Source organism: Silurus aristotelis (genome assembly GCF_946808225.1).
Source record: "Silurus aristotelis genome assembly, chromosome: 7".
Lineage (NCBI taxonomy): Eukaryota > Metazoa > Chordata > Actinopteri > Siluriformes > Siluridae > Silurus > Silurus aristotelis.
In genome coordinates this window covers 26085399-26098904 of record NC_139580.1, presented here as the reverse complement: position 1 = coordinate 26098904, position 13506 = coordinate 26085399, and the positions used below count along the sequence as shown (strand labels likewise).

Below are 13506 nucleotides of genomic sequence, written 5' to 3'. Positions count from 1 at the left end.
CCTGCCTAAACATTATCAGAAGCACTGACCTACATTTACAACCTAAATACTAATATTTGTTGCATGAAATTCTATTAATTTATTCCCAACAGTTTATTCTCTTCATTTCATAGCGGTTCTCTTGGCTGCACTGCTTCCAGTAGGTGTATGTGGACATTAGATTTTTTTGTCCAATCAGATTTCAGCCTCTATGTGCTGCCATGTCAATCTAATCTGCCCAGGGCCTTCACAATCAGTAGTGCTGGCTCTTGGATCATGGAGAATATTACTAACTGATCTGTTTCTTTAACCAATCAGATTTTATATTCGCCTCACAGTGCGAGCTAGCTGGCCCAGAATAGCGTCACCATTTATCCGTCCTCTAAATGGTTGGGCAGAGGGAAACTGTTACAGCCAAGTTCGACTGGCAAAACACGTGTGTAGCTCTGCACACATTAATACATCTGAGTTAGACTTTTTTATGCCTACCGAGGAAGAGAAATTTATTTGGTTTTGGAAATATTTAAAAATACATTGTAAAGAAAAGCTAGACATCGTGAGGAGAGGTTGCCAACCCTGAAGCTAGCTAGCATGTCTCAGCCCGGGAAAGAGTTTGTTCGCTGCTTCCAGACCAGTAAATACGAGTGGTACCACTGGATTACAGCTTCTGAGGAGCGCTGCAAATTATGAGTCTGCATCTCTTGTGAATAGGGTGAATTTTATTTAAATTTGTAAAGTTTTTGTCATGTTATTAGACAAATATTAATTCTGAACTGCTTCAGGTGATGTAGGTGGCACAGTTGTGGTTGTAGTGCAGAGGTTTGGAGTCTTAACTGGGTTTCTTGCTTTAGTAAAATGGTATTCACCCTCCATATGTGAAAATGTCTCTCTCTCTGTAATGCCACGCCTTGTTATATTGCGTTTTTGTATTGTATCGATGGTTTCTATAATCGCGATGTGATAGTGGGGGTATTAAGAAGTGGATTAAGTCGGGTAAGTCCACACCAAGGCCAAGGTACCAAGTGCACGGCACACCGCTGGTGTGTGTATACTGTTGGAATGGCCAGCCATTAATATGAATACAGTCTGTATGAATGGCCACCTGAGTATAGCAGGTGGCTCTCAAACAGGAGGGGGGAGAAAAAGACCAGACATAGTCTCAGATAAATGTTTGTAGGAATCAAATTATTCATTATATCTTAATTACATTTTAAATATAAACCCATGACACATGTGGCGTTCAAACTATAACTTTTTTAGATTGCTTCATGATTGAATAAACATTCAATGCAGGAAGTTTTAAGTCAAGGCACTTCAGTGTATAAAATGTATTATCTTTTTTGTGCATGATGAACTCTGGATGATGGATAGTAAAGCTCAAAGTGCCTTCTTTCCGTAGATACCTAAATTGTGTATGTAGCACACTGTGGTAGGTTATTTTAAGCTGTGAGTCCCAAAAGGCAGGAGCCTGGTACCGATTAAGTTTTACCGATTTCAACATTATTCTGAAATTGTTTGATTATTTGTAGACACAGCTTTTGCAGATTGGTACAACTCCACCCATCTTTACTTTTGTGAGATTCTGACTCTGTAAGATGCTCTTTTTTTTTTATACCCAATCGCTTTTCTGGCCGGTTTCTAATTAACCTTATTAGTTTCAAAAATTTCATCAAGCACCTTATTAGTACCGCTTTAAGTTTCCAGGCTTTTTTTTTTTTTTTTTTTGCCTCTGTCACAAATTATTTAAAAACATATAATTGCCATACATTTCAAGATTACCGTATTAATTTATTTTTTATACATTTTTTAATTTGATAATGTTTTCTATGTTCTTTTGGGAATAGAATACAGGTTTATAAGATTTGCAAATCATTGCATTCTGTTTCACATTCTACATAGTGTCCCAACTTTTTTGTAACTGGGGTTGTACTTAAAACCGAAAAAAACCTTACACCTTTTTTTTGCTTGCAGTTTGATTCAAATTTATTATGGTCATTAATCATATATATATATAAAAAAAAACAAGAACAGAATCTAGAACCGTTAACACAGAAGAATACAAAGCATGCATGAAAGGAAAGTGTTTATGCCATATGTTATGTGCTGGATAGCAAAACAGAGACAGCTCTTCTCATACAAACAAGATCATATAGTGTGTTTGTAAGGAAACATTTCTCAAAAGTATTATGCGAAAAAACGACATTTTGATTATATCATAATTTAGTAAAGTTCTGTAAGCTAGTTATTATGAAATGTTTTAGAATAATATATGAAATCAAATGAATTGCTTTAGTTCGAATTACTAAGATGTTGAAATAGTATTCATTCATGAGCTTCGTCCAAGTTGCCCAATCTTAGCAAACTCATGTTAATTAATCATAGCAATTTCTCTTAATATTAATCTTTTTTCGAATCTGTGCACTCTGTAACATGGCAACCACAATCTTCCACATAAGTGTATTGGTATGATTTGTTTGTATTGTCGGCACACTTCAGCTGCACTTCCTTGATGCTGGTGCGCTTCTCCTGACAACAAGAGCAGTGGTGCATCATGGAGTTTGCCGCCGTTGAATATCTGCACAAGGAAAGGAGGAGAGAGCGTTAGGAAAATGGACAGAAGAAAGAATATTCCTGAAAATGTCTGTTTTTTTGGGTGTCACTGAATGTGTTTGGGTCATTCTTTACTTCCTGAAATTGACTGCACCAAAAATGCAGACTCCACTTCCTGTTTCTTGTCTTGATTAAACTAGAGATTCTGCAGTGCTCTATGTTTAGCTCTGTGTGTGTATATATATATATATATATGTATAATGCATTGTGAGCAAACTCACATTGAGCTGGTGTCACAGGCTCCCGAACAGGAGGCTACTTCCACAGGTTTAATGGAGATACAGTTGTCAACCACCAGGTTGGTGGTGTTCTTCAGCACACGGCAGTTTCTCTGCTGGCCTAAATGTCAAATACAGAGAAACGTACTTGTATATAATAATGTTGATAGTTAATCAAATACATACATGCATTTCAAGATACATATCAAACAAGGTAGACATAAAGGTTCTGTATATAATTTCATAGTAAACATAGTATTGGATTGGTGTATTTCTGTATGATGTTTTCAGCCCTTTATTTGATAGAACTTTCAGAAAAACGTTTAGTGTACACTGATAATTTAACTTAAACCTTATTGTTTCTCCAGTGAAAAATGATCACCGAGACTTATATGGAAGACGATCTGCATACTCTAACGCTACTAATAAATGAGAGCGATCGTTGCATTGTAATCAGTGCATTGTAAAATGAAGTATATGCCTTTAGGTACAAGGGTTTTGGGTTTTCTGGTTTCTCTGTAACATTACAAGCTGAATATTTGTCATATTAACTTCAAAATAAAGAAAAACGAAGCACAACTGTTTTAAAGGTGTTATGATTCTTGATACTTATACAATATTATATATAACGGGTATTATGTGTATAATGTGTTACGTATTAATATATTATTAGTATAAACAAAATAGTATTAAGTATTATATTAATATTTATATTAAGTTTAAATTAAGTCATAAGTATGATGTGTTATGAATTATTAAACATACAATGCAGAAGAAACAGGAGAAAATAGTTTTTTTTAGGAATGGATGTTGAATATATATTTGTGTGTTAAAGTACACTTTTATGAATAAAAGTATTTGGACATCTGACTTTTTCAGCCATATATGGTTCTTCTTTAAATTGTTATCAAAGATTTGGAGGCACAAACTGTTTTGGATGACTTTTGATGCTTAAAACATGGGGACACAAGCCTGCATGACAACTTGCCTATGCACAAAGTCATATTCATGAAGATATGGTTTGGAGTGAAAGATCTTGAGTGGCCTTCTGTAGAGCTCTAACCTCAGCCTAATGAGATTAATTGGAGCGCTGATTGCACCCCAGGCCTCCTCACCTCACCTACATCAGTACCTGACCTTACTAACACCCTTCTGGTCTCCACAAGCACACTCCAAACTCTAGAGGAGCATCATCCCAGATAAGTGGAGGATATAATAACACCAAATAAAGAGTAAATGTGGAATGAGATGTATAAAAAGCACACACAAATCTTATCAGGTGTCCACAAATCGTTTCTCCAAATAGTGTAATATTGGTCATTGAAAAATAAAGAGAAATGAAGTTGCTGATCTTACATGTCTTGCAACATCCATCTGATGTGGTTTGCTCCGTGCCCTAAAAAAGAACACCATTTTTTTTTTAAATAAAGTTCTGAAAAATGTATTTAATTAAGCAAAACTAAACCTAGATATAAGAGCAAGTAATATACGTACAGGAATGCAGTCTTCTGGATTATAATCAGGACATGAAGGCTGGATCTTCATCATCATAAACATGTTGTTGACTTTAGTGCAATTGTAGGTCACACAGGGTTCTTTTGGATGAGTCCAGCTTTCTCCAACCTGATAATGATATTCGAAAAGCATGTCAAACAGACACACAGAAACCCAATCCATGAACTATAGATTATGGGAATTCAAATACAAATCGCAGCCTACCTCAACTGTGGTAGCGTTCTTGCCTGGAGCTCCGTTGTCATAAATACATTGCCTCTGTACACATTTTCCACAGCATTGCCCCGGCACAGCTTCATAGGAAAAGCCCTAAAAATATTTAAAATAATATTTATTTCTTTATTTTATCATTATGATTATTGGGCAATTATTGAGTGAATATACAATTATGGATTTTTACTCTGTACATCAATAGTGAATACATATTTCTAGCATTTTTGGCCTGAACACTAAGCAAATATCACAGGTACATTTCATGGTCAAGTTAATTATAACTGTAAAACACTACAGCATAATATATCGCTTATAATAACAATATAAATCATTATCATAGTTTTTTTTTATGATTATAATTATAATTTTTTTTTATGAATAAACATTCGATCAATGAATATATTGCAGTTTTGAAGTCTGCACTGTATATTTGACAGAAGGTTGCACTTGATGTTCTAGTGAATTTCACGACGCAGTATTTATTAGGTTTCGACGATGCACAGTAATTTGTGTGAATTAAAGGCATTACCACAGAGCAGGTAGTGTTGCATTGCATAGGAGTGCATTTCACATCAAGGAGTTTAGAGTCTTGGTTCATAGTGGGCCCACAAACACAGTCTTCACAGGAGTCTTTTTTCACCCTCTCACCAGGCTGTGAAACAGGAACATGATCCACATTATGTCTACTATCTTTGCAATCGTGTTACATTGGTTTAAACTCCTTGTCAAATTTGACAAAGAAACTGTGTAACTTAATTGCAGTGAATTATTCTCAATATAAAAGCAAAGCTCATGGATATTGTACTGTATAATTTGTCCCATATTAAAACAATACCATGGGAAAATAAACCTCACCATATACTCTTTTCCACCATAGACACACACTTGCTTGGGTTCTGTTGAAATGAAAGAAAGGTTACAAAGATTGTAAGTATTAGCAATCTGATTAAATATTTTTGGACATACAAAAAAATTGCATTTAGTACATAAAGAAAAAAGTTGTAATATTGAAACTTACTACAAGAGAAACTGACACAACAGTCACTATCTGTCTTGTTTTGTACTAGCTCATATCCAGGTGAGCATTGTGGTATGGTTGTGGGGCACATGCTAGTGTTGCACACTGAGAGAGAGGAGGAAAGAGATGGTATGAAGCAAATTGCTTTTCAAAACTTTTTAGAGATTTTAATAAATAAATGATGAAAAACAATTGTGGAAATCTTGTACCGCATTTCGGACAACAGTCCACAGTCTGAAGTTTGTAGCCCACTTTTGTACAGACCTCTGGGCTTAAACATTTAACTGCTGTGCACATTGGACCCATGGACGTTTCACTGCATGTGCATTCATTACATTCTGAGACCCATTTCTCTCCAGGCTGCAGAAGAACAAGAAAGATGAGAAAATGCAAAATAGATTTTTTTTTTTTTATTATTGGCATGCTTACACTTGTGAAACCCACCAGCCACGCTGAAAATAATTCTAATTATTAGCATTGGCATTAGCATTACTACTATTACTACTACTTAATACATTTTAATTGCTAGCTAATAGTCTTATTAGACTTATATAGCTCATATACAGCTCTATTGGCAGGTATTATTTTCTAATTTTAAGTATTTGTTTTAGGTAGAAGTTCAATGATCTGCACAAAATGTGCTTTTGAATGGCAAATGTTGCATTGTTTTTACTATTATTATTATTATATTATCCTAACTCCAGAACATTGTATACATTAAAAGAGTTTAAAGTGCTTTTTAAGCCAAATCTTTTCCCAAAAAAGTTCAAACTGTGTACTGTAACTGTCTCACCTGCTTAGGCTTTCCATCAGGACCTGTGCAACCTAAGACACAGAAATGATACATGTAAGTTTTTTCTATTGAATGTTTAACTTTTGGCCACAAAACATCTTTCAAGTAAAAAACTGCTAGACACTGAGTGGTATGGCATTAAAACACAATTTAATAAATAAAATCTGCCTACCACAGAACGCTGTGCATACATCTGTAGAAGCGCTAAAGAGGGTGGTGCCCTTAGGGCAGAAACATCCTTCTCGGAAACTGTCTTGACATACGCTTGAGTTGCAGTTTATAAGCTTATCATTGACCCTGGAAATATTTCATAGGAAAAAAAAGTTATTGGTGGTAAAGTCAAAGGCGAACTGAAATGAACGTGAGTGCAATGATCTGAACATTGGTTTTAGTTCATTACATTGAATTGCAGGTTGTTTCCATCTTTGGTCCACATGCGTTGTAAACTTTATTTGGAGGACAGTTGGGTGCTAACAAAGGAAATGAAAACAATCAGCATGTATATTTCTAATGACTTCTTTGACCATTAATGACATTTTTAAGTTTCTTACCGCACTGTCCATTAGTTGAGCCCCTCCAATCAACACATATATTTTCTGATGCACACATTTGGGCATAACTCTGCAGACTGAAGCACCCAGTTGAGTTCCTCATGAGGCACACATCATATACACATGCTTCGTAGAAGACTTTTGGGTCGATGACTTTGTGGCAGTTTTCAAACACTCTGTCAAAACAAACACAAATGAAGAATCAGAATTAGGATAACAGAACCTAGACTGACAGAGTACAATGGGTAATGTTTTTGTAGCCATTTTCCACCGACTATCTAACCGACTTTGAGCACTCTTTCAGGTTGACAAGGTCACCTACCCTGGATTGGAAGATTACTAATTAAAATGAGTAATTAAATTATAATTCTATGGCCTTTGCTGTCTCTAGACTCACAAACCTTTCACAATAAAATTTTCTGAAACATAGCATTCACATACTTTAAACCATTAAATGGCATCATGGCATGAAATGACGAATAAGGTGATAAAGCGCTGCATTTGTATTGAACTTTTTCAACAGTGCTGTACATAAAAGAAAATGTGATTTACTTGCTAAAGATGACATTACAGATGGCTGGTTTGCACGTAGGTGGGGGTGTAGTTGGTGGTGTGGGAGTTGGGGGAGGATTGGGGCAAAGTGTGTCATTCACTTGCCACTTAGGAGCCATGTCTGTACATGAGTTACTGAGTTTTCCATCAGGCATTACGCAGTCAGTTATAGTGTTGTTGTCACATTTGCCTATGAGAAACATAGTAAAAAATAATCAATTTATTATTATAATTGAATTACTGTACATCACATCAATAAAATGTACTAATGCTAATTATATTGTGCAGAGTATGTTGAATTGTAGAGGTGTAGTTTTACTTACCACACTGTCCTACTGTGTTGTTGTGGAAGAGTGAAAATGGAAGGCTGATTACAAAGTTCATGCCTTTGAAAGTCACCTGAGCTTGGATAGCAGGAATATCGAGAGTCATCGCAATACCCGTTGTGGTAATAGTAAAGTCTGGAGTAGCGTAAACTGGGGTCTTCTGTTCGTTGTTGACAAATACCTGGCACAAAGAAATTGATTATTAAGGGCTTTGTCTACAATACTGACAAAAACATCATTAAAAGCATGTGTCATTCATAAAGTATCTGACAGAAGATGCTTATAGAAACTAGGTCACTAATTATTAAGTTTGTCACAATTTGGAAATACAAAACTGAATTAAAAAGCCCCGACCATTCAACGTTATCTTCATCCAATAAAAAAGTGAAGCGATCATTATATTCAGCAATGAGCTTAGACAATATTATTTGAATTATATATATATATATATATATATATATATATATATATATATATATATATATATATATATATATATATATATATATATATATTGTTTTGTGGTCTTTTGTTTTATGATCAACTCCCCAACAGTGGTAGCTTGGAAGCTGAGGAACATAGTTTGTAATGGGGACAAGGAAAAACAAGGGGAAGAAGGAAGGGGCTTGGACCTCCAACCTTCCAATCAGTATCTTAACCACTGAACTACAACTTTACATGACCACTTTATTTCTAAAGCTCATTGCACGTTACTATACTTGTGGCACATCTAACCTGTTTATCATTTACGCTTTAAATGCAATGCACTCACTTTATTCACAGTTGGGTTTCTTGTCTGTCGCAGATCAATTTTATAGGATTTATAGTATATAGTCAAATAGTCAGGACAAGCCAATCCTTGGAGAGTGTCGCACATGTAGTTTTTGATGTGGACAGAGAAATTGTACTTTTTGATGATTTCTTGCACCAAAACGTATGTACAGTTTCCTTGGAAAGCATAGTACTCCCCATCGAAAGTGACATAATGTGGATCTCCCCAACCGTAACATTTGCCTGTAATTTCAAAGAATACAAGATACAATGCAATCAGTGTACAAGCTTACTTTTTTTTAAATATCCATTCACAGGGGTAAATAATGCATATAGATTTTTCAGAACTGAAGTTGCAGAGTTTCAGGCTTAATGCACAAGGATGAAAGAAAAATATGAAAAAATAGACACTTACATTGACATTCATAGTGATAGCAACATCCACTCTTATCATAAACCTTAACAGGAGGGACCCCATTTACACAATTTGGCATAACAGGCTCTGATTTGCCACATTGTACAGGTGTTGAGATAACAGAGCCTTCTTTACAGGATTTTTCAAAGCAGCCATCTGTCCAGGTTTCTCCGTTCTAAAATTGAGTAGGAAGAAAAAGAAAAGAAGAAGAACCTAATCACATACAGTAGATCCAATAAGAACTCTTTTTATTAGCTGATTAAAGTGTGACTACAGCGCATGTGTTTCAATCTTTGTAAAGCAGATTGTGTCAGACAGGTTTAGTACATTTTTTTGTCCGTATAATTACCATATACTTTGAAAGCGCATTTGAATGTGTATATGATGTGGGAATGTGCGAATGGTAGTTTTACTTTGTTTGAAAGGAAATGATACATAAAACATATTGATATCTACAAATATAATTTTTTTTTTTTTTTGCATAAAACAGTGACTGGTGTTATGTTTGATGTATCAAGCTTACCTGTCTTGGTGGTTCAAGGTATGTGCAATTATAGATTGGAGGAGTCGTTGTTGAGGTTGGTCTTGTGGTTGTTGGTGATTTTGGACTAGTAGTAGAAGGCGTAGGAGTAGTAAAGCATGGCCCTGAACCCTTTTGAACATTACACGCGGAATCACAGTAAGAAGTATAACACCATCCAGCCCCATCAGTGGTGTTATATATGACAGACCCTAGAGAGAGGTTAAAAAAAATAAATTGATGATTAACCATACACTTAAAACAGATATAAATATGTGCATCTATTTTGCCTAGTGAAAGGTAGGAGGTAAATTATTACTAAAGTTAAATGCACATAGCTAATTAATAAGCCTTTAGAAATACCTTTATACTCTATGTTTTATCATATAAGGTAAGTAGAGAAGATTGAATTCAAAAGCTATTATAGTAACCGTACAACCAAACAATTACAGCAGTGGTTCTCAAACTTTTTCTGCCATTCCTTACTTTAGAGCGGGAGATCTTTTAAGCCCAACCTGTCGTCCATCAACCCAAAATATCTTAAAATATCAAGTTCAAAAATAGAGTGTATGCATTTTAAGTGTATGTATAATACACTCAAAATTATAAATGAAGATAAATAAAGAACAAAAAAATTATCGTTTATTGCACCCCACCAGTCAAGTCTTTATTCTTTACTAGAGTGATGTGCTCCACACTTTGAGAACCACTGAATTGCAGTAAAGTCAAAATTCAGAAAATAAAAAAGGTGAAAAGGAACTGGTTGTGATGATGGAAAAAATGTGCTGTTTAGTTCTGATAATCTTTTAATCACTGCTCTAATGGCGTAACAGAAAAACATTTGCCTTGTTGTTAGGAGATTGTGAGAAAGGAGATCTGATTGTGAGGCTAAATACATTTCATGAAAGAGAAGAATTTATTATCTGCTAAAAATATCATTCTATTTAAATCAAACTTGCCTGCTGGGAAAGTCTGGCCATCATATTTGCAGCAACTGCTTTGAGGGTGTGTTGTGGTATTCACTGTTGTCACTGTGGGGGTTGGCCCTGTATTCACAGAGAAGGTTGTTGTTTCTGTTGTGGTTGGTAGAATCACAGTAGTTTTTGTAGGGGATGGTGTTGTTGAAGAAACAGATGGTCCAGTAGTTGTTCCTGAAATGTTTTCTGTTGGTGTAGTAATTGTTTCTGTACTGGTTGGTGGAACTACAATAGTGGTAGTTTGGGTTGGTGGTGCTGTTGAAGAAATAGATGGGCTTGTGGTTGTGCCGGATATTGCCTCTGTTGTTGGGGAAGTTGTTTCTGTTGTGGTTGGTAGAATCACAGTAGTCTTTTCAATGGGTGTTGTTGTTGAAGAAACAGATGGTCCAGTAGTTGTCCCTGAAATTTCTTCTGTTGGTGTAGGAATTGTTCCTGTAGTGGTTGGTGAAACTACAGTAGTTATTGTAGTGGTTTCAGTTGGTGGTGTTGTTGAAGAACCAGATGGACCTGTGGTTGTGCCTGATATTTCCTCTGTTGTTGGGGAAGTTGTTTCTGTTGTGGTTGGTAGAATCACAGTAGTTTTTTCAGTGGATGGTGTTGTTGAAGATACAGATGGTCCGGTAGTTGTCCCTGAAATTTCTTCTGTTGGTGTAGGAATTGTTCCTGTAGTGGTTGGTGAAACTACAGTAGTTATTGTAGTGGTTTCAGTTGGTGTTGTTGTTGAAAAAACAGTAGTTATTTCAGTGGATGGTGTTGTTGAAGAAACAGATGGTTCTGTAGTCGACCCTGATATTTTCTCTGTTGTTGTAGGAATTGTTTCTGTAGTGGTTGGTGGAACTACAATAGTTGTTGTAGTTTGGGTTGGTGTTGTTGAAGAACCAGATGGGCCTGTGGTTGTGCCTGATATTTCCTCTGTTGTTGGAGAAACTGTTTCTGTTGTGGTTGGTAGAATTACAGTAGTTTTTTCAGTGGATGGTGTTGTTGAAGAAACAGATGGTCCAGTAGTTGTCCCTGAAATTTCTTCTGTTGGTGTAGGAATTGTTCCTGTAGTGGTTGGTGAAACTACAGTAGTTATTGTAGTGGTTTCAGTTGGTGTTGTTGTTGAAGAAACAGATGGTTCTGTAGTCGACCCTGATATTTTCTCTGTTGTTGTAGGAATTGTTTCTGTAGTGGTTGGTGGAACTACAATAGTTGTAGTTTGGGTTGGTGTTGTTGAAGAACCAGATGGGGCTGTGGTTGTGCCTGATATTTCCTCTGTTGTTGGGGAAACTGTTTCGGATGTGGTTGGTAGAATCACAGTAGTTTTTTCAGTGGATTGTGTTGTTGAAGAAACAGATGGTCCAGTAGTTGTGCCTGAAATTTCTTCTGTTGTTGTAGGAATTGTTCCTGTAGTGGTTGGTGAAACTACAGTAGTTATTGTAGTGGTTTCAGTTGGTGTTGTTGTTGAAAAAACAGTAGTTATTTCAGTGGATGGTGTTGTTGAAGAAACAGATGGTTCTGTAGTCGACCCTGATATTTTCTCTGTTGTTGTAGGAATTGTTTCTGTAGTGGTTGGTGGAACTACAATAGTTGTTGTAGTTTGGGTTGGTGTTGTTGAAGAACCAGATGGGCCTGTGGTTGTGCCTGATATTTCCTCTGTTGTTGGAGAAACTGTTTCTGTTGTGGTTGGTAGAATTACAGTAGTTTTTTCAGTGGATGGTGTTGTTGAAGAAACAGATGGTCCAGTAGTTGTCCCTGAAATTTCTTCTGTTGTTGTAGGAATAGTTTCTGTAGTGGTTGGTGGAACTACAATAGTTGTTATAGTTTGGGTTGGTGGTGTTGTTGAAGAAACAGATGGTTCTGTAGTCGACCCTGATATTTTCTCTGTTGTTGTAGGAATTGTTTCTGTAGTGGTTGGTGGAACTACAATAGTTGTAGTTTGCGTTGGTGTTGTTGAAGAACCAGATGGGCCTGTGGTTGTGCCTGATATTTCCTCTGTTGTTGGGGAAACTGTTTCGGATGTGGTTGGTAGAATCACAGTAGTTTTTTCAGTGGATTGTGTTGTTGAAGAAACAGATGGTCCAGTAGTTGTGCCTGAAATTTCTTCTGTTGTTGTAGGAATAGTTTCTGTAGTGGTTGGTGGAACTACAATAGTTGTTGTAGTTTGGGTTGGTGTTGTTGAAGAAACAGATGGTTCTGTAGTCGACCCTGATATTTTCTCTGTTGTTGTAGGAATTGGTTTTGTAGTGGTGGAAAAACAGAGATCATCACAGCATTTTACTCGTATTTTATAATTAAAACACTTGTGGTCAGTTTGTTCATTGTTATTACAAATCAGACCATCTAAAGCATTACATGTCACCATCTGACCCAAGTCAGATAAAGAAAGATCTATATAATCTGTAGCCCTGCATTCAATTTGTTTCGGTTTCTCACAGCTAATGTTTCCTGATTTCCACAATTTAGATATAGATTCAATTTCTTTTCCATCTGGTGTACTGGGAGGATAGCTATCATCAAACCACTTAGACCAGTCGCAAGGCTGGCATGGATTTGGTGTTGCAGCTGATGAAGTTGACCTTGTAATTATTGTTACTGTTTCCGCTGTTGTTGTAGGAACTGTTTTTGTATTGGTTGTAGTTTGGGTTGGTGGTGTTGTTGAAGAAACAGATGGTTCTGTAGTCGACTCTGATATTTTCTCTGTTGTTGTAGGAATTGTTTTTGTAGTGGTGGAAAAACAGAGATCATCACAGCATTTTACTCGTATTTTATAATTAAAACACTTGTGGTCAGTTTGTTCATTGTTATTACAAATCAGACCATCTAAAGCATTACATGTCACCATCTGACCCAAGTCAGATAAAGAAAGATCTATATAATCTGTAGCCCTGCATTCAATTTGTTTCGGTTTCTCACAGCTAATGTTTCCTGATTTCCACAATTTAGATATAGATTCAATTTCTTTTCCATCTGGTGTACTGGGAGGATAGCTATCATCAAACCACTTAGACCAGTCGCAAGGCTGGCATGGATTTGGTGTTGCAGCTGATGAAGTTGACCTTGTAATTA

General features: G+C 36.1%; 1 protein-coding gene across 1 annotated transcript in view; it reads right to left on the bottom strand.

The window, feature by feature from the left end:
• Window positions 1-1934: 1934 nt before the first annotated feature.
• LOC310729378 (mucin-5B-like) overlaps window positions 1935-13506 on the bottom strand; it is a 39346-nt gene continuing 27774 nt past the window's right edge. Inside the window, exons 31-49 of the mRNA XM_083547474.1 lie at window positions 10441-10713; window positions 9485-9693; window positions 8962-9136; window positions 8548-8789; window positions 7773-7956; window positions 7450-7639; window positions 6898-7073; window positions 6747-6816; window positions 6519-6643; window positions 6347-6378; window positions 5763-5913; window positions 5554-5658; window positions 5391-5431; window positions 5065-5187; window positions 4527-4631; window positions 4302-4430; window positions 4164-4203; window positions 2811-2928; window positions 1935-2554 (exon numbers count right to left, since the gene is read on the bottom strand). Of these exons, the coding sequence (XP_083403600.1) occupies window positions 2377-2554; window positions 2811-2928; window positions 4164-4203; window positions 4302-4430; window positions 4527-4631; window positions 5065-5187; window positions 5391-5431; window positions 5554-5658; window positions 5763-5913; window positions 6347-6378; window positions 6519-6643; window positions 6747-6816; window positions 6898-7073; window positions 7450-7639; window positions 7773-7956; window positions 8548-8789; window positions 8962-9136; window positions 9485-9693; window positions 10441-10713 (2666 nt within the window). The 3' untranslated portion in view covers window positions 1935-2376. The remainder of the gene's footprint in view (window positions 2555-2810; window positions 2929-4163; window positions 4204-4301; window positions 4431-4526; window positions 4632-5064; window positions 5188-5390; window positions 5432-5553; window positions 5659-5762; window positions 5914-6346; window positions 6379-6518; window positions 6644-6746; window positions 6817-6897; window positions 7074-7449; window positions 7640-7772; window positions 7957-8547; window positions 8790-8961; window positions 9137-9484; window positions 9694-10440; window positions 10714-13506) is intronic.